Source organism: Hyperolius riggenbachi, chromosome 1 (genome assembly GCF_040937935.1).
Source record: "Hyperolius riggenbachi isolate aHypRig1 chromosome 1, aHypRig1.pri, whole genome shotgun sequence".
NCBI lineage: Eukaryota > Metazoa > Chordata > Amphibia > Anura > Hyperoliidae > Hyperolius > Hyperolius riggenbachi.
Genome location: NC_090646.1, coordinates 413,123,703 through 413,146,213, shown reverse-complemented (window position 1 = coordinate 413,146,213; position 22,511 = coordinate 413,123,703). Strand labels below are relative to the sequence as shown.

The 22,511-nt window shown below is 43.9% G+C and overlaps 1 protein-coding gene across 6 annotated transcripts in view; it reads right to left on the bottom strand.

Annotated features, from left to right (window-relative positions):
• TJP2 (tight junction protein 2) overlaps positions 1 to 22,511 on the bottom strand; it is a 142,153-nt gene that overhangs the window by 97,818 nt on the left and 21,824 nt on the right. Inside the window, exon 1 of one of the 6 annotated variants that reach the window (XM_068236134.1) lies at positions 3,846 to 4,127. The exons of the other annotated variants lie outside the window; for them this stretch is intronic. Coding sequence (XP_068092235.1) covers positions 3,846 to 3,920 — 75 coding nt within the window. The 5' untranslated portion in view covers positions 3,921 to 4,127. Of the gene's footprint in view, positions 1 to 3,845; positions 4,128 to 22,511 lie in introns of those variants that run through there. 6 annotated transcript variants of the gene reach the window in all.

Below are 22,511 nucleotides of genomic sequence, written 5' to 3'. Positions count from 1 at the left end.
GTACAGACACACACACACACAGACACACACACACACACACACACACACACACACACACACACACAGACGCACACACACAGAGACACACACACACAGAGACACACACACACAGAGACACACACACACACACACACACACACACACACACAGTCCTTGGTTAAAGGTACAGACACAGACACACAGACACACACACACACACACACACACACAGACACATCCTTTAACCAAGGACAATCCTGTTTTCATAAGTAGCTTCAGCTGACAAAAACTCAGCAGTTATCAGAGGCAAGAAGATATGGAGTAAATAGATTTGTTTTGACAAGAGATAACACTCAGGAGGTGAATCTAGAGAGGTTTTAATGATTTGACTAAATTGTAATTGATCAGGCGCCCATGCACAGGAATCACTACACATTACCGTATGATTGATAGAATATAGAGCACAGGAAATACATCACATCGACCAGGGACAATCTTGTCATACATGTAATGAACCCATCATCGATCTAAATCCTACAGAATAGATTCTATTCCTGCACAATCAATGGAAATTTTCTGCCCTGTCCAATCTAGTAGATTTTGATTTTTTTCACCAAAATCGATTATTTTTGGTCAAACACTAGGTGCAAGAATCTGTGCAATTCGATTAATAAAACTGGCAATAATGATCAATCTGACATGGAAGAGAGGAGAAAAAAAAAAAAAAAAAAAAAAAAAAAAAAAAAAACCACCATGCTTAAAGGGGTTCTTTCGCGAAAAAAGTAGGCAGTTAAAAAATGTGACAGATGACAGGTTTTGGGCCAGTCCATCTTTTTAAGGGGGATTCTCAGGGCTTTCTTTGTTTTCAACAGCATTTCCTGAACAACAGTTGCAAAATCTAACTGACATAATAGTGTGCAAGTGATTAGGGAGGCTGGCTGGTATCTTGCTATTTTGGCAGTTAAATTGCTGTTCAGGAAATGCTGTTGAAAACAAAGAAAGCCCTGAGAATCCCCCTTAAAAAGATGGACTGACTCAAAACCTGTCATCTGTCACATTTTTTAACTGCCTACTTTTTTCGCGAAAGAACCCCTTTAAGAATTGATAGACATTCATTAGAAGTAATGTTTTTACTGACTCAAACGTCATCTTAAGAATATTGTACAGGGCAGTGGTTCTTAACTTGTGTCACAGCAGCTCAGTTCATATGTCACTTCTACCCAGCTGGTATAATGTTATGTTTGTGTATGGCGCATGTAATGCATGATGCTATACGTCCCAAGCATTTTAAGTTCCACTGTGGAATTTTACGATCTGAAAGACTGGGGTTATGAGGAATGAAGTATCAGAAGACATCACTTGCAAGCAATATCCTTCATACTGTCCAGTATGTAGTACCTCCTAGAGGCTATGCTCACAGTTAGGCGTCAGAAGTGCGATGTAAAGGTAGCAGGATCACAGTGCAATTGTTAGTCTATGCGGCGTTCAGAGTGCATTTAGTGCGATGCAACAGAATAGGGTATCCCAGCAGGTAGCGCCTTACCACATAATGCACACAGTGACAGTGAAGCGTACTTTTCATTGACTGCATACAATGCAACACACGCATAATCTGTGATACAATTATAATGCAATATACTAAATGCAATTCTGTAGTCTGTAATCCATAACTACTATCAAAGAGGCTATATAGTAGTCTACAACCTGCGCACTAGACAGTGAATAGCAGATGTAAAGTCATAAAAACTACTAATTCACCATACTTGCATAGTGCTAGGAGCAGGGGCAGTGATTACATCAATATTGCTACTTTCTGCAAACCTTTATCCAGTGCAGGCACAGGGCTTAACCCAATCATGTTGCCTTTAATTTGCTTGAATAAAGTAGAGAAGCATTAAAAAAAAAAAAAAAAAAAAAAAAAAAAAAAAAAAGGAGGAAGGAAGGAAGGATTGCTCGAAATTAATACTTTTTAGCTTATTTTCTTCAGAGCAGTCTAACGAAGCTGACAATTGTACCACCTATAGTACTTTCATAACACTTCAGGACCATGTTCCAGTGACAATGTACACCCAGATGTCATTATTAGTATACAACAGTGCAAAGAACAAAGCTAATGTGCAACTGCCCATAGCAACTGCTGAGTTTGTCTGACATAAAACTGAATGATGAAACCAACCATGCCTTCTGATTGGCTTATATGGATTGTTCATATTAGATTATTAATTAGTAAAGTAAAATTCCACATTCATCTTGCAAAACCCATGCCTTCAGTTTGACTCACCTCCTGTAACGCTAGCTACATGCCATACAATTTTCTGGCAGATTTACCTGCCGGACAGATTATTTCCAACATGTCCAATCTGAATTTTGATAGATTTTTCTTTTTTTCTGAATCGTTTTTTTTAAATGGATTTTCATAGAACTGAATGAAAATCGATCGAGAAAAACAATTAAAAATGATCGGAAAAAAAAAGAAAATACGATCGACATTCAAAATCGGACATGTTGAAAATAATCGATCTGGCAGGTAAATCTGCCAGAAAATTGTATGGTGTGTACCCAGCATAAGGGTTAATGGCAAGAATGACTGTCTTGCTCACATAGTTTTTATGTACATATAAAACATGGCCCTTCCGCATTGCTCTGAAGGGCCATGTCACACAGGTGACTGAATTGTGCTGCAGTGACTAGCCATTTGTCCTTCCAGTTAATTGCCATTGCTGTCATCTCCATTATGATGTACTAAATTTTAGTCACAGCTATTAGTGACATGGCCCTAACAGAAACAGTGTCGATGTATTAGTCCAGGCAATGCAAACAAGTAAAGCTCTGTACACACGCTAGATGGAACTTGGCCAAGGCCCCTCAACTGCTTAGCCAGCAATCCGACCTAGTATGTTGCTTCAGCTAAGAGCATTGTTTTTTCCCCACTTACCCATCTCCTCGGCCTGGCAGTATCACCAGAGGGATCGAATACTAATTCCCCTACATGTGTATGGGTCTTATGCTATGAAAATCTCATTGTGTGTACCTAGCATTAGAAAAGGCTCCTGTCCCATGCAGCAAGATGGGAGCATCTGAGCAATCTCAAGGCAACAGTACTCCAAACAGTGTACACAGAGTACTGTTGCAACAGCTGCAAAGATGAGCAATTTTACCTACTATCAGTTTAGGAAATTCTTAGATGGCTACAGGCTTAAATGAAAAGAATTTTTAATAACATAAAAAAAAAAATTGTAAAAAGTATCGTGCAGCTCATATCAGTTTAATTTCCTTTTAAAAATTCAAACTCCATTTTAACTAGCTTTATACATTTATTTGTACAGGTATTTTCGATACAATGATATATACCTGCAGATCTACCGCCATGACAGAACACACACCGGAAACTAAGTCACAAATACCTAGAACAGTTTATTTTGTGAAGGTGATACATAATGTATCCGTTTTCCTTTCCACTGTGCAGATAGCAGTATCACTGATCTGCGGTGTCACTGTACCTGTATAAAGCCCAGGTCCTGCATGCCTCCTGGCCATGGAGACAAGTGCATTATACATGAGGATACACACTGCACTGCTCTCCTGTACAGATGAACACTTCTCCAAACTTTCCCGGACAATACAAAGCTACCACTATATTATTCAGACGATTATAACTGCTTGACAAGCTAGTTTCCAAGTGCCTGCAGCCCCCACCTCCAGAATCTCCCCCACAGATACTGGGCATCGCCCCCTCCTGAAGGCTTGCTCACATGACCTGATTGTTTTGCTAATACCTTGCGGTCATGGCTGTGCTCACCTTTCAGAAACCCCCTGCCACTGCCCCACAGACATATCTCTATAGCATAGGTCGACTATATACTTACCCCAAACCATGCTGACAGTTTCTTAGTGTGGGTAGGTGCTGCATGGTGGAATAACCTGTCTCCTCTGATGGGCATCTCTGGAGTTTTGGCTGCTCCACTTCCCGGTAACAACTAGGCTGCACTTTGCTTACTCACTGATCTGTGCTGCATCTGCTGCTCTCAGCTGAATACAGGAGACCGGCGAGGCTGTCTGCAGGACGCGAATCTCAATGATCACTTTTTGATGCAGCAATATTGCGAGCGTGGCTGCCCTTCTCGCCCCCCATGCACTGTGCTCAGTCTGCCTCACCCCTCCTCAGCCAAGTGTAAACTCCCCAGGGGCAAGCATCCAACCAGGCTCTACCATCACACCAGGAGGGGGGGCTAGCCCAGTCATCAAAAGAAACTCTCTGAATGCTTTCATGCCTTGCAGCCTTTCGCTACTATCAAAGGCTAAACGCGATAAGCAAAAAAATATATACCTACTTTTATGTGTTGTCAGACTGCTATAAGCATGTGTTGGCAGTGTGCAGAGGAGGGACACCTCTCTGGAGTATTGGTTTAGTCAGAGTGCTGCAACTCAAAAGCTTGAAGTTTCAATGCAAACAGAGAGGGAGGGGTGTTACACCCTGCAGTGTCCCGAGTCTGGGAAAAGTCTATACAGCTCGGAGGTCGCCACTGCTAAATCATTATCATTCCTCACTGGCTTCCATTACTCCAAATCATACCCTGTCCCTCCCTCACCAGAAAGTGGAACTAACTGTTCTAATTCAAACTGATCCCCAGGTAGACAATACTCATTTCTGTCTCAAAAACTCAGTGGGTGGGCATCTAATGACATTGTGAAATAGTATATAGATTGTAAGACCCCTTGTAAATACACCAATGAAGAAAGCAGTCATCCATTTTTACAGGACTCACCACAAACAAGCACATTAAATTTAGCAGATAGTACAGATTATATTTTCATTGTTCTCATGATGTACTGAACATTCTAAGTATAGGTTTCCTTTAAAGCAGGAGGATTAGCCATACTATGCCAGGGGGGAAAAAACGCATATATAAGTAGATAAATACTTGATCTATTAACATAACGCATGTATTGTACTGTCCACATCTTGAATTCAGTGAATTTTATATAGTAAATGAAGATAATTCTGTTCCTGGTGGGAACCATGTCTTTTGCCCACAGTTTGAGACTAAATACTGATGCAATTCAGTGTCGGACACAGCCAGCAGTGGGCCCCTGTGCAAAATTGTAATTGTGGGCCCCCTATGACCTGCGGCGCGCGTAGCGCGCCGCGGCAAAATATGGGCGTGGCTACAACCTGCAAAAATTAGTGGACAGAACCTGCGGCGCGTAGCGCCGCGGCAAAAAAATGGGCGTGGCAATGACCGGATGAGGGCGGAGCTAACTGTAACTTAAAGCGAACCCGGGGTGAGGGTTTATTTCCTTTTAAACAATACTAGTTGCCTGGCGGCCCTGCTGATCTATTTGGCTGCAGTAATAAACTGAATTACACCAGCAACAAGCATGCAGCTAATCTTCTCAGTTCTGACAATATTGTCAGAAACCCCTGACCTGCTGCATGCTTGTTCAGGGTCTATGGTTGAAAGAATAAGAGGCAGAGGACCAGCACGGCAGCCAGGCAACTGGTATTGCTTAAAAGGAGAGAAATATGGCAGCCTCAATATTATTCTCACCTCAGGTTCCCTTGAAAAGTGCAACGCAAAGACAGTGGGCCCAAGTTTTGGTGACCCTTTCCCCAGAAAATTCACATAATTGTGCAGGTTTTCTCAAGAAAATACACATATATGCCCAGAAAATACGTGCAATCATGTCGGCAGATATGCCCAGAAAATACGTGCAATCATGTCGGCAGATATGCCCAGAAAATATGTGCAATCAAGTCGGCAGATATGCCCAGAAAATACGTGCAATCAAGTCGGCAGATATGCCCAGAAAATACGTGCAATCAAGTCGGCAGATATGCCCAGAAAATACGTGCAAACAAGTCGGCAGATATGCCCAGAAAATACGTGCAAACAAGTCGGCAGATATGCCCAGAAAATACATGCAATCAAGTCGGCAGATATGCCCAGAAAATACGTGCAAACAAGTCGGCAGATATGCCCAGAAAATACGTGCAATCATGTCGGCAGATATGCCCAGAAAATACATGCAATCATGTCGGCAGATTTGCGAAGAAAATACATGCAATCATGTGGCAGACCTGCCCAGAACATACACCTGCTAATATAAATAAAACAAAAACATTTACTCACCTGCAGCAGCAGACCTCCTGTCCCAGCCTCCATCCGGCGCGCAGCTCCCATGGGTGGTTGGGTGGATAGGTAGCCTAGTGGGTGGGTGAGTGGGTGGGTGGGTTGGTAGCCTGGTTGAGTGGGTGGGTTGGTAGCCTGGTGGGTGGGTGGGTAGGTAGCCGGGTGGGTAGGTAGCCTGGTGGGTGGGTGGGTAACTAGCCCGGTAGGTAGGTAGGTAGCCCGGTGGGTGGGTAGGTAGGTAGCCTGGTGGGTGCGTGGGTAGCCGGGTGGGTGGGTAGGTAGCCTGGTGGGTGGGCTGGTAACTAGCCCGGTAGGTAGCCGGGTGGGTGGTTAGGTAGGTAGCCGGGTGGGTGGTTAGGTAGGAAGCCTGGTGGGTGGGTAGCCGGGTGGGTGGGTAGGTAGGTAGCCGGGTGGGTGGTTAGGTAGGTAGCCGGGTGGGTAGGTAGGAAGCCTGGTGGGTGGGTAGGTAGCCGGGTGGGTAGGTAGGTAGCCGGGTGGGTAGGTAGGAAGCCTGGTGGGTGGGTAGGTAGCCTGGTGGGTGGGTAGGTAGGTAGCCTGGTGGGTGGGTAGGTAGCCTGGTGGGTAGGTAGGTAGCCGGGTGGGTAGGTAGGAAGCCTGGTGGGTGGGTAGGTAGCCTGGTGGGTGGGTAGGTAGGTAGCCTGGTGGGTGGGTAGGTAACCTGGTGGGTGGGTTGGTAACTAGCCCGGTAGGTAGCCGGGTGGGTGGTTAGGTAGGTAGCCAGGTGGGTGGTTAGGTAGGTAGCCGGGTGGGTGGTTAGGTAGGTAGCCGGGTAGCCGGGTGGGTGGGTAGGTAGCCTGGTGGGTGGGTTGGTAACTAGCCCGGTAGGTAGCCGGGTGGGTGGTTAGGTAGGTAGCCGGGTGGGTGGTTAGGTAGGTAGCCGGGTAGGTAGGTAGGTAGCCGGGTGGGTAGGTAGCCGGGTGGGTAGGTAGCCGGGTGGGTGGTTAGGTAGTTGAGTGGGTGGTTAGGTAGGAAGCCTGGTGGGTGGGTAGGTAGCCGGGTGGGTAGGTAGCCGGGTGGGTGGTTAGGTAGTTGGGTGGGTGGTTAGGTAGGAAGCCTGGTGGGTGGGTAGGTAGCCGGGTGGGTAGGTAGGTAGGAAGCCTGGTGGGTGGTTAGGTAGTCGGGTGGGTAGGTAGGTAGGAAGCCTGGTGGGTGGTTAGGTAGTCGGGTGGGTAGGTAGGTAGCCGGGTGGGTAGGTAGCCGGGTGGGTAGCTATCCGGGTGGGGGGCCCGACTCCTATCCTCCCTCCCTCCCTTCCTCACCTCGGGGGGCCCCCTCCCGATATGCGCGGCGGGAGAGTGAGCGGCAAATGCAGGAAGTCTTCAGGGCTCTCCAGGCATCCGCTAGAGGCCCAGCCGCTGAGTCTCCAATATGTCTCCAACTGGAGACATATTGGAGACCAAGCGGCTGGGCCTCTAGCGGATGCCTGGAGAGCCCTTCCTGCATTTGCCGCTCGCTCGCTCTCCCGCCGCGCATATCGGGAGGGGGCCCCCGAGGTGAGGGAGGGAGGGAGGATAGGAGTCGGGGGGCCCCCGGGAATAAAATAATAAAAAAAAAAAAAAAATATTAAAAAAAAAAAAAAAAAAGTACTTAATGCCATGGGCCCCTGAAGAAAACGGAACTTCAGGGGCCCTCGTGCGGCGGCACGGCCTGCACGGCCGTATGTCCGCCCCTGATGCAATTTCTTCCCTCAACTTTTTTAATTTTCTCCAATCGCTGAGTCACCTCAGCCTTGCTCGTAAACACAAGTGAGCAGAGGATCATGTTTCAGTTAGGCAGGGAAATAAAGGGAAGAAGAGGAATATATTATAGATAAAAAGAACCCCCAGCATGCAACTGTTTGGCAATGGCTATTAAAAGGCCAGCATGGAGAGAGCTAACCCATAGAATTGCCTAGAGTCGGACACGACTGAATGGATAACATCGTCATCATTAAAAGGTATGTGATAACTCCAAACCATAACAGCTGCAAAAGTTTTGAATGCAAGATTAGCATCTTTATCACTTAATAGACTCAGATCAGTTGCTGTTGAAATTTGATTGTTATGATGACAATTTAAGGGAAAAAAAAAAAAAGGAAAGGTTACATACATAAATCAGTGGAGTATTGTGCCATGTTAGGGCTCATTCCCACTACTCGCTGCTGTGCACATTTCGGCAGTGCATATGGTGTGCGACATGCAAGAATGGCAGCACTTCTGCTGTTCAGATCATGTGCGCTGTGCTGCATGCATTTTTTTTTTTGCAAGCGCAGCGCTGACCTATTGACTGTAGTGAATGGGTTCAGAAGCGCAGATGGCTTACGATCAGGCGGGTTGCGTCCCGATCGTATGGCCACTGCTAGTCTGCATGAATTATGTGAACAAGCCCTTAGACATCAATAAGGCTTTGTTCACATCTAAAATCGCAATCGCTGACGACAGCGATTTTGTGGGTGATTTTTTTTTTTCCCCTTTCCGACATTCGGAATGGGCGCTGCAGTTTTTTTAAAGCGCTTTTGCAGAGTGATTTAGCTTTTTTCACTTCCTGAAGCAAGAAAAAGTTATTCAGTGAAGCATATAGTACAATGAAAGTAAGATTCATTGCTACTTGTGCCTAGATAATGCACAGCATAATGTGCATTACTGTGCCGATCGCACTTAATGTAAAAGCCCCACAGAAATATAATTGGAATGCGATGTATGATATTATCGGTTGGGACGCAATGTACAATGTGACAGGGCTTTTACGCTGGGAATACACGGTTCGTTTTTGACTGAGCCGTTTAGATGTCTCAATAGATAATTTCCGACATGTCAGATCTGCCGCCCAGAGAATTGACTGCGGAATCGAGCAACGAAACGATGCAGGATAATCGACCGGCAAAATTGAGCTGTGTATGCCCAGCATAAGTTGAACTGAACAGTCTCCTGTATTAAATGTTGTGACTTGAAAGGATGAGAGGAGAATGGCTGAATTGTTAACAGTGCAGAGAGTGAGACAGTTATCAGAGGGAGGCAACCATGTTAAGCCAAAAAGGTTAGAAAATGTGAGATAAAGAGGTCATGGATATGTACTAGTTTATTACACACATAGGGCTCTATTCATAAAACCTTACCGCAAGTTTTCCGCTCAAAACAGCGGATTTTCCCGTCCATTTAGCAAAGTGGGCATTCATAAAAGCTGTTCCCGCATGAAAATCGACAATCCCCCAGCAGAGCGAGAAATTTCCGCCCTCTCCAGTGTTTTTCTAGATTTATCTAGAAAAAAGTAACAAAATGGCCATTCATGAAGTTTAGAGGAAGCGGTATGTGGACGGGAAATACCGCTTCCTCTGATTTTGCGGATTACATACAAGTGAATGGGACAGACCTCCCAGAGAGAGCAGTGCACGGAGGGACTCTGCCGGCTGAAGTGTTTCCGCATGCCTTCCGACAGCTTACCGCCAGCCTTCAGCGGGAGATCTCCGCTCTTGCATCGCAGCTGGCAAGATTTTTTTGAATGACCACCCAAAAGTGAAAATACCGCTGCGGTATTTTCCCTCCAGGAGTTTTTTCGCCACAACTTTTTTATGAATAGAGCCCATAGTGGGTGTTCCATGAGGTACCAGCTATGGTAGTAGGAGGTCTAGTGACAAAGGTTATATTAATCTTGCATTATTAGATACAGGCGAGCTGTGAGATGTGGGAGTTGAGGAGTGGAGGATGTTGGTTTGGACAAGGGCCAAGGATCAGGATTAGGTGATATATCACCAGTAGTGAGGAGAAGGAAAAGCGAAAATTAGTATGTGAATGTCATTCAGGCCTCATTCACAGTGGAACATTGCAGAGCTGCGTTATAAACTTATACTGTGTTATAAACGCAGCTTACCGCAATGCTAATGCTATGGGACGTTCACAGTGCAATGTTAGTGTCACATTACAATGTGTAATGCAGTGCGTTACGTCTAAACGCACACGTTACCAGGTACAGGAAAGCATACTTTTCATTGCCTGTATGCTTTACTGTATCTACTGTATGAGATGGTAACGCAGCGTTAATTTGTGTTACCACCTTTTTTATGCGTTGCGTTGCAATGCTGCGTTGTGACTTTAACATTGCATTACAATGCAACGTCCCACTGTGAATGAAGCCCAAGGCTTAGTTCACACTGCAAAACGCAATCGCTAAGCTCTTAGCAATTGCGATTTTACAATGCTATTTTTAAAGGAATGCGCCTCTTTCAACATTCCTTTAAGAAGAATAGCTCTTAAAAATAGTGTATGCAGCAAGATTTCTCTTTGCTACAAATTGAAATGCTTCTGTGATTAGACCCTCACATGGTGACACTGCACTAGCGGTTTGCCAATCACTGGGCAAGTGGAGGGCACCCCTTTCAGTGTGAACCATCCCTCAAAGTGAACCTGATGCAAAATAAAAAACCAAAGGAGCTAGTATGATTTAGGTGACCCGGCAAGTATTCTCATAGGGAAATTCCAGTAATGTGATGAGGTGGACAGCACCGCTAATGGAAGTCTATGGGCCGCAGGAAAAAATGTATATCAAAAAACGTATATGCGTTTTCTATGCGTGCGTTTTCAAAATGCTGGTTTTGTTGTATAATATGCAAAAACACACATAATGAAAGTCAATGGAAACGCAATGGCATGCGGTTTTCATGCATTTTTGTAAAAAAAAAAAAAAATTGTTTTGTTATGTATTTCCGCTTCCTGTTATCTTCCTATTAAAATGCAATTGTAATGGTGGCTTTGCCTCTGACACAGGAGACCTGGGTTCGAATCTCGGCTCTGCCTGTTCAGTAAGCCAGCACCTATTCAGTAGGAGACCTTGGGCAAGTCTCCCTAACACTGCTACTGCCTATAGAGCGCGTCCTAGTGGCTGCAGCTCTGGTGCTTTGAGTCCACCAGGAGAAAAGCGCGATATAAATGTTATTTGTCTTGTCTTGTCTAAAACGCATATGAAAAACACATCTGCGGTTAAGAAAAAAAATCAAATGCAAACGCACAAAAAATGCACGAGAAACACACACAAAAAATATGCACGTGACGCGGCCTTTCATGTTATGTTATGTTATGTGTGTACCTACCCTCAAACGTTTAGGTTTTTGGCCCTGTTCACAGTTGTGTTGCAGAATTATTCTGCACGCCAACTCACTGCCCCTACAGTTCTATGGGGCTGTTCACAGTACTGCGTTGTAACTGATCACGTTTTTCTAACTCACTGCATGCAGGCTTTGTATTAGGCCTCTTTCACACCAAGACGTTGCGTTTTAGGCGTTAAGATCGCATAACATTCCCCTAACGCAACGCATGGTGGTGTTGAAGTTGGACGTCAGATTGAGCCGCGTTATGCAGCTCTTGGTGCTCTGTTTTCGTTCTATCTATACTGATAGAACAGCCGCTCCAGGATAGTGATGGGAAGTCCAGATCTTTGCAAGGATTCGGATGAATCGAATCGGATCATTCAAAAGATCCGGATCTTTGAACCGAATCATTTTACTAGGGAAGCAGACTGGGGGTGAAATGACTAGCAGGACAGGACTTTCCCTGCATTGTGCATTCTGTATGTTCTTGTTTCTTCCAGACAGACATCCAGTGTGAACCGAATCGTTCATTGTGGTGATCCAGATGATTCGACTCACAAAAAAGATCCAGATCAAATGAACGATTCATTCATGATCTGGACAACACTAAAGGTTCGTATACACGTCCGATAAAGATCGTTCGTTACGAACGATTTGTGACGTTTACACGATATTCAAATTAGACGGAAAAGATCGTTCGTAATGAACGATTGTGTACACACGTGAACGATATAAGTATAAAGTACTGAACGACGAACGATTAAAAAATGCGTGCGCAAACGGAAGTGACGTTATGACAGGCAATAAGAACATGCGTTATCGGACGATCTTTGTACACACTGCAACGATTGAACGATTATCTTTCGAAAAAATCCGCCGGGTTGGATCGGTCGGATTGAACGATATTGGTCGTTATCGTCCCAAAAAACGATCGTTGGAAAATTTGGAGCGCACGATTATCGGTCCAATTGTCGTTATCGTTCGTTTTTGAACTATCGTTATCGTACGTGTGTACTCAGCTTAAGAGTCCAGGTTACATCACCACAGTGCAGTGAATATTAATTAGCCATGTGGCTAGTCACTGAGCATGTGCAAGCAGTCTAACGCAGCTAAAGTCCAGTATAACGCACAGCATGCTGCACTTTCCCAGAACGTGCAGCGTTACAATGTAACGCAATGTGGGCACTGTGAACACCACATTGATTTTGCATTACTGTGCGGTGGACTGCGTTACAGGCTGCTCTAACGTGCGCCTGTAATGTCCCACTGTGAAAGCAGCCTTAAAGTCTATGTGCAGTCTCCATTGCAGTTCACACACATTATAACACATTATAACGTGTGCATTATGCAACTGACCACTGTGAACCTAGCCTCAGTTTTTTTGTTTCAGTAAAAAAAAAAATTATTATTTCTCTTGAACTCAGGCGGTGCAAGGATCAATACTCCCATGAAATTTCTGATCTGCGGAATATTTCCACTTTATCTACATAGGTTAACATTTCATACTATATGATCAGCTTAGGACTAGTGATACTTTTAATACATGGTAGGTCTCCGAAAAGCTACCTTTTCTCACAAACTTTCTCACATCTGCTGTTGTGTTATGAGGAATGAACTGGACTTTGAAAACTCTTGTACCTATAGCTAGGTACGTGAATATTAGTTTAACACAGAATAATTACCTATATGTCCCTGCAGTGCCTTTGCACCATAAGGTGCCAAGCAGAAGGAAGCTCTCTGTTGGTTTTTCTTTTACTCCTACCAAGTGGCGTAGCTACAGTATGGAGCTTTGGATCCCAGTGCAAGCTTTACATTGGGCCCCCCAAGAATTCTATACATAATTCATATGGCACATCAAAAACTGCCAAGGACATCCACAGTATGAGAAGTGTAAGCAGAGGAATTGAACAGTTTTATGCTTACCCCTATTCAAGGTATTTATATAATTGATTATTACCAGCATAGCACCATTGAAAAGCTAATACTGTGATTGAGGGTGGGCCCCTCTGATCCAGGGCCCCGGTTCAGTCACAACTTCTGCATCCCCTATTGTTACGCCACTGCTCCTACCTACCTCCTCCCTCATAGAAAAATAATAAAGATAGGGACACCAAGAGCCAAATATATAGGGCTTGATTCACAAAGCGGTGCTAACCTACTTAGCACGTCTAAAGTCTTTAGACGCGCTAACCAGGGTGCTAAGTAGGTTAGCACTGGATTTCTCAATCAGATCGCGCGCTAACTTTGCGCGCGCAAAGTTTTATGCGCGCTAAGTCCCATAGGCTTTAATGGGTACTTCGCGCAGAGCGCCCTGCGCTCTGTGCAGTCCGCGCGTAAAGTTTTACGCGCATAAAGTTTTGCGCACGTAAAGTTTTATGCGCGAAAAGCTTGTTTAGACGTGCTAAGGGGGTTTTCACAGGCGTGCTAACAGTTAGCACCGCTTTGTGAATCAAGCCCCTAGTGTATTATGTACTGGTAATGTGGGGTGAAGTTGATAGAGTAAATACAAATATACTCACAAAGCAGGGTTACCTCAAAGGCAACCACTGGAACAGCCTCTGTGCCAACTACAGACCTGCACTGTACCTACTCCTACCTATTGCCTGATGAAGCGGTGTCATACCTGCGAAACGCGTGCATTTTCCCTTGGAGTATGTAAATAAATTTGTTCTGCTAAACTTTGTTGCCATATCTTGTGTCTGTTTGAAGGAGGTATGTCGACCACTGCCTCCACAGACTTTAATTTTTTTAGATATTTTTATTCTTCTGGCGCCTCTGTATTCCTGTTACATTGCATATACAGGGCGAGAGAAGGCGCCCTAGTGTAAATTGGAGTTAATAGAGGTTTAATTTATTGGAGACCAAAAACAAATTTTGCATTCCTTGGGTTTCACCCGCTTCTTCAGGTTAATAACACAGTGTCTTTAAAGTGAACCAGAGACAAAGCACCCTCATGTATTTTGCCATATATATCAATGGGAACATGCCAGTAAACACCTACCCTGCTCTCTGTTTCATTCTTCTCTGCTAAATCTGCCTGTTATCAGCCCTGATAAGAATCCCAGACTGAGCATTCAGTGTAGCTTTGCCCGGAATGATTATAGCTGAGTCAGTCTTCTGTGATGTCTTTTCAAGCCCAAGCCTGCCCCCTTGTGGCTCTGCTTTGCTGCTTTGAGGATAAATAGCAGGAAAGCGGAGCCACAAGGGGGCAGACTTGGGCTTGAAAAGACATCACAGAAGACTGACTATAATCATTCCAGGTAAGCCAGCACCTATTCAGTAGGAGACCTTGGGCAAGTCTCCCTAACACTGCTACTGCCTATAGAGCGCATCCTAGTGGCTGCAGCTCTGGCGCTTTGAGTCCGCTAGGAGAAAAGCGTGATATAAATGTTCTGTGTTTGTTTGTTTGTTTAGACTGAATGCTCAGTCTGGGATTCTTATCAGGGCTCAAAACAGGCAGATTTAGCAGACAAGAATGAAACAGAGAGCAGGGTAGGTGTTTACTGTCATGTTCCCATTGATCTATATGGCAAAATACATGAGGGTGCTTCATCTCTGGTTCTCTTTAAGCAGTGCCTTCCTTGTGCTACAGAGATTAAAGACATGGATTCATATGCAATTAACTTTTTCTCCTAGATGATATTTTCAAAACTTGTCATAAAATGCCTTTTAAACCACCAGCAAGCAAGCAAAATAATTATGATAGTAATGTTTCACCAACTTGGGGTACTTTTTTAAATTGTAAAATACTTAAAAGTTATTTTAAATAGAATATGAAAATGATCTCCTAGGAAATAACTCAGTAGGAAATGTATTGAAAATAGGAAATGTATTGAAAATAGATTGAACTGCAGCATTTCACTGCTCGATGTGCCTGTTCACTGACCATGCCGAGCACTAGCAAGCGCCCATCCGGTGAACGGGTGCAGCTGATAGGTGGTGAATTCATCCACTTCAGCTGCTTGTGGAAAACAGGCCTTAAAGAGAAACTCCGACCAAGAATTGAACTTTATCCCATCAGTAGCTGATTCCCCCTTTTACATGAGAAATCTATTCCTTTTCACATACAGACCATCAGGGTGATATACTGACTGATATTGGGGTGAAACCTCTCCCACAAGAAGCTCTGAGTACCGAGGTACTTCTGGCAGTTTCCTGTCTGTGAGACTGAGTCCTGTTACATTGTGGGAAATAGCTGTTTACAGCTGTTTCCAACTGCCAAAACAGCAGCTACATACTACTTGCCAGCAGTAAAAATGTCATTTTGTGATTTAAAATATTTTACAATGGGCAAACACTGACTAAATCATTTATACATAATTATTGTAAAAATGAAGCACTTTTTTTATTACATTATTTTCACTGGAGTTCCTCTTTAAGCTACGTACACACATACGACAACGATCCTTCGTTGTGAACGACGAACGTTCTTTTAATTGACAAAAGAACGACCTCAGTAAAGTTAGCTTTTAAAGGTGTGTAACGATCTGATCGTTTGTTAACGAACGATCCGGAACAACATCACATACTGTTCCTGGAAGTGACATCATAGCAAGTTCTGCCTGCACGTAACGAACGGTTCAAAACATACGTTACACTGTAAAACTAACGTTACGTATATTACATTACAGTAAAAGATTTCATACTGTAGGTATGTAGGTAGAGCATTTACATAATATAGCGTTGACAAAACCTACAAAAATACACTCTGTCCTGTTAAAATGACAATTATTGTATAATCATGTAGCAATTAACGTGTCACAGGACACATTCATAGAACGAACGTTACATCCCGAAAAACAACTGTTGCGCTTGCGCATAAAAATGAAAGGTTCTATGGAGATATAACGAAATGCGCATGTCAAGCCTAGTACGAACAACCATTTTCTAACGATGTACTACTTTTGCAAACGATCGTTGTTTAAAAAAATCCGCCAAGGCAGATCTATCGTTTTTTAACGATCTAGCTCGTTCATCGTTTGACTTAATGATCGTTGGATGTTTCTTTTTTAAATGATCGTTGTTTGAAATAATCGGGGAACGATCGTTTCAAACTACTATAGTCGCATGTGTGTACGTACCTTTAGGCCCAGTGCACACCAAAAACCTCTAGCAGATCTGCAAAACGCTAGAGGTTTTTGAAGCAGATTTCAGAGCTATTCTAGGCATGTGTAGAGACGTTTTCTAAACATGCCTAGCGTTTTTTGGAGCGTTTTTGTGTAGCAGATTACAAATATTGTTAGGCCTAGTGCACACCGGAGCGTTTCTGCTGCGGTTTGCGATCCGCTTGCGGGTGCGGATCCGCTTGGGTTATGTATTTCAATGGGCTGGTGCACACCAGAGCGGGAGGCGTTTTGCAGAAACGCATACTCCCGGGCTGCTGCAGATTTTGGATTGCGGATGCGTTTCTGCCTCAATGTTAAGTATAGGAAAACCGCAAACCGCTCTGAAAAACGGCACTTCAGAGCGGTTTGCTAGTAACAGTCAGTAACAGCTTTACTGTAACAATACATGAAATCTACTACACCAAAACCGCTACACAAAACCACAAAACGCTAGCTGAAACGCTACAGAAAAAGAAGAAAAAGCGTTTCAAAATCTGCTAGCATTTTGCGGATCTGCTAGCGGTTTTTGGTGTGCACCAGGCCTTACAGTGAAGCTACTGAACAGCTAATGTAACAAAAACGCCTGGAAAACAGCTTTGATCTAGCTTTTTTCAGAGCAGTTTGAGCTTTTCCTATACTTTACATTAAGGCAGAAATGCATCTGCAAACAGCAAAAGTGCTGCAGGACCCACGTTTGCGGTTTGCTAAAAACCTCAAACAGCTGGTGTGCACCATCCCATTGAAATACATTAGCCAAGCATTTTCACAGGCAGAAGCGGTTTGCGGAGCGCTTTAAAAACCGCTTGGTGTGCACCAGGCCTTAGGCCCTGTTCACAGTGGTCAGTTGCGTTGCAGGATAATTCTGCAGGTCAGCTCACTGTCCATACAATTCTATGGGCCTGATAAGATTGCATTATTCTAACTTAGGCCTAGTGCACACCAAAAACCGCTAGCAGATCCGCAAAATGCTAGCAGATTTTGAAACGCTTTTTCTTCTTTTTCTGTAGCGTTTCAGCTAGCATTTTGCGGTTTTGTGAAGTGTTTTTGGTGTAGTAGATTTAATATATTGTTGCAGTAAAGCTGTTACTGAACAGCTACTGTAACAAAAAACGCCTGGCAAACCGCTCTGAAGTGCCGTTTTTCAGAGCGGTTTGCGTTTTTCCTATACTTAACATTGAGGCAGAAACGCATCTGCAATCCAAAATCTGCAGTAGCCCGGGAGTATGCGTTTCTGCAAAACGCCTCCCGCTCTGGTGTGCACCAGCCCATTGAAATACATTACCCTAGCGGATCCGCACCCGCAAGCAGATCGCAAACCGCAGCGGAAACGCTCCGGTGTGCACTAGGCCTTACTGCATGCAGGCTTTGTATTAAAGTCTATGCCCAATCTCCATTGCAGTTCACACTCATTATAACGCATGCGCTATGCAACTGACCACTGTGAACCCAGCCTCAGTCTGTGGGCCAGGAATGCAAGACAACTGTAAAACCTGTCATCTTGTATCATTCAGTAATACAGAATGAGAACATTTATGCAGAATACCAGTATCAGAAGAGGGACAGGCACCACGACACAGGACAGGTAATGTATAAACGCACACATGTACATGGTTAAGGGCTCTGCCTCTGACACAGGAGACCTGGGTTCGAATCTCGGCTCTGCCTGTTCAGTAAGCCAGCACTAATTCAGTAGGAGACCTTTGGCAAGTCTCCCTTACACTGCTACTGCCAATAGAGCGCGCCCTAGTGGCTGCTGCTCTGCTCTGGCGCTTTGAGTCCGCAAGGAGAAAAGCGCAATATAAATGTTATTTGTCTTGTCTTGTCTTGTCTTGACATGTACATACACTAGGGAAACACTGGTGAGGTGGACTAGGACAATTCCCAAGAGATTTCATGTTGAAATCAATCGGGAATCGCCCTGCGGTGTATGGGCAGCTGACAGATCTCTCTCCGATCAGATTCACACAGAGAGAGATTAGTCTCTTGATCGAATCTGCCCATCATTGCCTGATGTACGGCCACCTTTACCTCAGTATTCCCTTTAAATGCCCAACCAGGATCAGAGGAATGTCTTTGTTTGTTTGTTTGTTTGTTTGTTTTGTTTTTCTATTCTAAACCTCAGTAGGGGATTTTTTTGTGTACGCAAGCGAAATTCCAATGGTTTCCCACAGGCAAAGCTTTGCAGGGCAGTGGATAAACCGTGTCTGGATTAGTAGATGTACAGCTTGCAGATGCATAATGTTAATTGAACCACAATAAAAATATCTGAAAGGATTGCCATTCAGTTTTGGAAATACATTTATAGGATTATTTAGTAGCGATTAACATTGCATTTGGAGCCTTTTCTCTGTGCACACATGTAAGCGGCATTGATGGTTTTATAACCCCTCTTAGGAAGTTGCATGCAGTGTGAGATCTCTGTATAGTAAGCAGCATAACACTTCCAGTTCTGCAGTCCTGAGATAACCCGTGTTCTGTGTGGCCTGAATAAGGGGACACTGTATACTGCATCATGCTTGATTAACGCGCTGTCTACTTTTGTCATATACACCATTATTCTACAGCATAAAGTCTTGTAAACACAGAAAGCCCTGCTAGTTATTAAAGAGAATCTATAGTCTTATTCCTTGAGATACATCTGTGAATATAATCACCGCAATGTGTATCACAGCAGAACTAAACTAAAGAAAGAATCCCAGCATATAGCAAAGCCGCAGAAGTAACAATATACAAAGTGTCAGGCTACGTTTCCACTATAACTAGGCGAATCCGCAAAGAAAAAAAAAAACACTTGCGGATTCGCATGCGTATGCAAATATGCGTTAATTTGTGGGCGTTTTTTTTCCATGCAATTTCACTTGCGTAGGCCAATTTTTTTTTTTTTTCCTGTCGTTCATTCATCAAAATTGACCCGTGCATGCGTAAATGCATAAACTGCGTGGAAAATTGTTACAGAGGCGGTCGTTTTTTTTCGCCTGTGGGGGGAATCGATTTTCACCTGTAGTGGAAACAGGCCCATTGAAATACATTGCTATATGAATTTGCCATAGTGGAAACGGGCCCTTAATGGACTTATATGATCTTAAACGAGGCTTCAATTGATTATGCTTCATACTTGTATTATTGCTTTTAATTCTGTTTTACATTACTGTCACTCTTATTGTTTACAAAAATGCAATTGTTTTTGTTATTCTATACCATATATTTTAGCTTTTGTGCAGAAAGCCATTTCTATTGGGATGATAAGGAATGCAGACAGGCAATCTAGAACGAGGGAGAGGGAACATCTCAGAAGTGGCAGTGAGAACTTTTTAAAACAAAAACTTTTGATAGGGATCAGAACACATTGGCCTCAATTCACTAAGCTTTATCAAAAGCCTCATCTACACGAGTAGATGAGGCAGCGATCCGGCGGCTCGATTAGCCGCCGGATCGCCTCCTCCGCTTCCCCGCCGTGTCTCCGCTTGCCGCGCTTGCGCCGGATTCGATTCCCCGCTCGTCCCCGCCGGCGCCGCTTATCTTCCGCTCGATTCCCTGCCATTGTCCCCTCGTGGGGAGCGAGCAGGGAATCGGCGGTGCGGAGATCCGTCCTGTCGGATCTTATCAATCGAGCCGCATCAGCGCGTGTAGATGCGGCTAAACGTTTGATAATTTACCTCATGGGTAAAATCTAATTTTGACTTCACTAGGGTATTAAATACTTATTGAATGTTTTGTTGATAAAACGTTCAATAAATCTATAACACCTTAGTGAATTCAAAATTAGATTTTACCCATAAGGTAAATTATCAAACGTTTGATAATGTGTTTGATAAAGCTTAGTGAATTGAGGCCATTGTAGCAAGCTTGCTGTCAGTACAATCATAGAGTATCAGCTTATAAAATACATGAAGGGGGCAACTACCAGTCTACCACCAGTATATTAAACTATAAGGCAAAGTTAGTAATCATGCAGAAGTTGGGGCAAGTGGCAGGCAAGGCAAAGGGTAAAGTTGTCATGAACCGAATTATTGCAAAGGACATCAAGCACAAACCGAAAACGAGCACATCCGTACTGCACACATGTACAGACGTGCCCGTCTTCGAAAGCACTCGGGTATGCAAGGTCTTCTACACAGCTCTATGGTATCCACAGACTTCCCTCTACATAGCTATGTATCTAACCTGAAGAGAGTTTCCTCACTTCAGGTTTGGTTTAAGATGAGTAATGCAATCATTGAAAGGCTGTATGTTAAGTATAAACATGTGTAGTAGTTACTTTGTATTTATTTATTACTGGCCTATCCATAAGGTAACTGAGGAGAAAACAGAGACTGAGGGCTGGTGCACACCGAGCGGCTTTTTCAGCGTTTCTGCAGCCGCTTGCGGCTGCGGATCCGCTTGGTCAATGTATCTCAATGGGGTGGTGCACACCAGAGCGGGAGGCGTTTTGCAGAAACGCATACTCCCGGGCTGCTGCAGATTTTGGATTGCGGATGCGTTTCTGCCTCAATGTTAAGTATAGGAAAAACGCAAACCGCTCTGAAAAACGGCAGTTCAGAGCGGTTTTGCAGGCGTTTTTGTTACAGAAGCTGTTCAGTAACAGCTTTACTGTAACAATATCAGAAATCTACTACACCAAAACCGCTACACAAAACCGCAAAACGCTAGCTGAAACGCTACAGACAAATAAGAAAAAGCGTTTCAAAATCTGCTAGCATTTTGCGGATCTGCTGGCGGTTTTTGGTGTGCACCAGGCCTCAGAGATTTTAGTTTAAAAATAGGAACTGTTGAGTTGTATAGACACCCCACTCCCTATTGTCACATTAAAGCATTTACAGTCTTAACCCTCCAAGTATAGAATCCTGCAGAGACTTGGGATACATTTGTGCATTCAATTTTGGATTGCCGATAACTGACCAAATTAACCACTTCCATGTGGTACGAGAGCTTACCTACACAATCTGCTCATAGTATTCAAAATCTGTTGGCTCTCATACTATATGGAAGTGCTAAAGACCGCCTCTTCTGAGAATCTTGTGTGCATACGCAGCCCCCAACTCCATGGTGCATCAGCGAAAGATACGGCCTGCTAGGTCATCTTTGCCAAGTACTGCCGGGAACCATTGTTCTCCTTGTTTACCCTTTACCCTCCTACCCCTACATAGTAGCAGAATGCTTCACCAGCATTAAGACTATTGACATGTCTGTACAAAATTGCGCCCCCAAACTGTTGCCCAAAACATCAATTCCTGATCTCTGTGGGCAACAGTGATTGCATGTTGGTATCTGGCCTACCTGCTGAGCTAATATCAAACACTACAGAATGACAGCAGTAGGCATTAAACTCCATTATCCACTAACTGAGAAAGTGAGTAGTGTGCTGCACAGTAGCTGACCTGTTTACTGTAAATCAGGTGTTGTGTATCTACTGATATACTTTTATTTATAAAGCATACTGCAATCCCTGCTACCATTATTCTGCTGAAATGGAACATAGAAGCACCTGTTTAGGTGCCATAATCTTTAGGGGGATTCTGAGAGCTTTTATTGTTTGTTGCACAAAATTACGGTACATTTAATAATACAAATGAATGCAATAGCATCAACATGAGATCTAGGAAGGCTAGGATGAGAGTAATGCTAACATTACACAAAATTGGCGTAGGTGGTAATGGGAATTGTTGGGCACATCCAGTGACAAGTTGGGTATTGAGCTTAGGTTTCAAGTTACTGTTGGATAACAGTAAAAAATCCTGCAACAAAAATCTATTATCTAAAAGTAGCAGACCATCACCAACACACCAGTCTGAAAATACACCATGCCACCTGGTTATATTTGCATCGTAATCATAACACCTCTACTAAAAACACTTTTATTTTACACATTTTGTGGTTTTGGATCTATTGTCACCCGGGCTAAAGGAAACCTGTAATAGCGAGTTAGGCCCGGTTCACACTAAGCAGATGAACACAAAATTGGATGCAAATGCTATGTTAATAGGATGTGTTTACACTGTCAATCCAAACACAACGGACATGAACTGGATTGCATATGCAAAGTCCCAACCCTCTGCATTCGTCCACAACCGTATCATGAACGCGCCACAAATGGGACAAATGGAAGCCTATGGGAATGGACGGTGTCCATTCCAATTAGGCTGGTCGCTATATGAAAAATGCTCACCTGTCCCATGGATTTGGTTGTCAGGCTGGCATTTGGGCCACTGCAGGGGA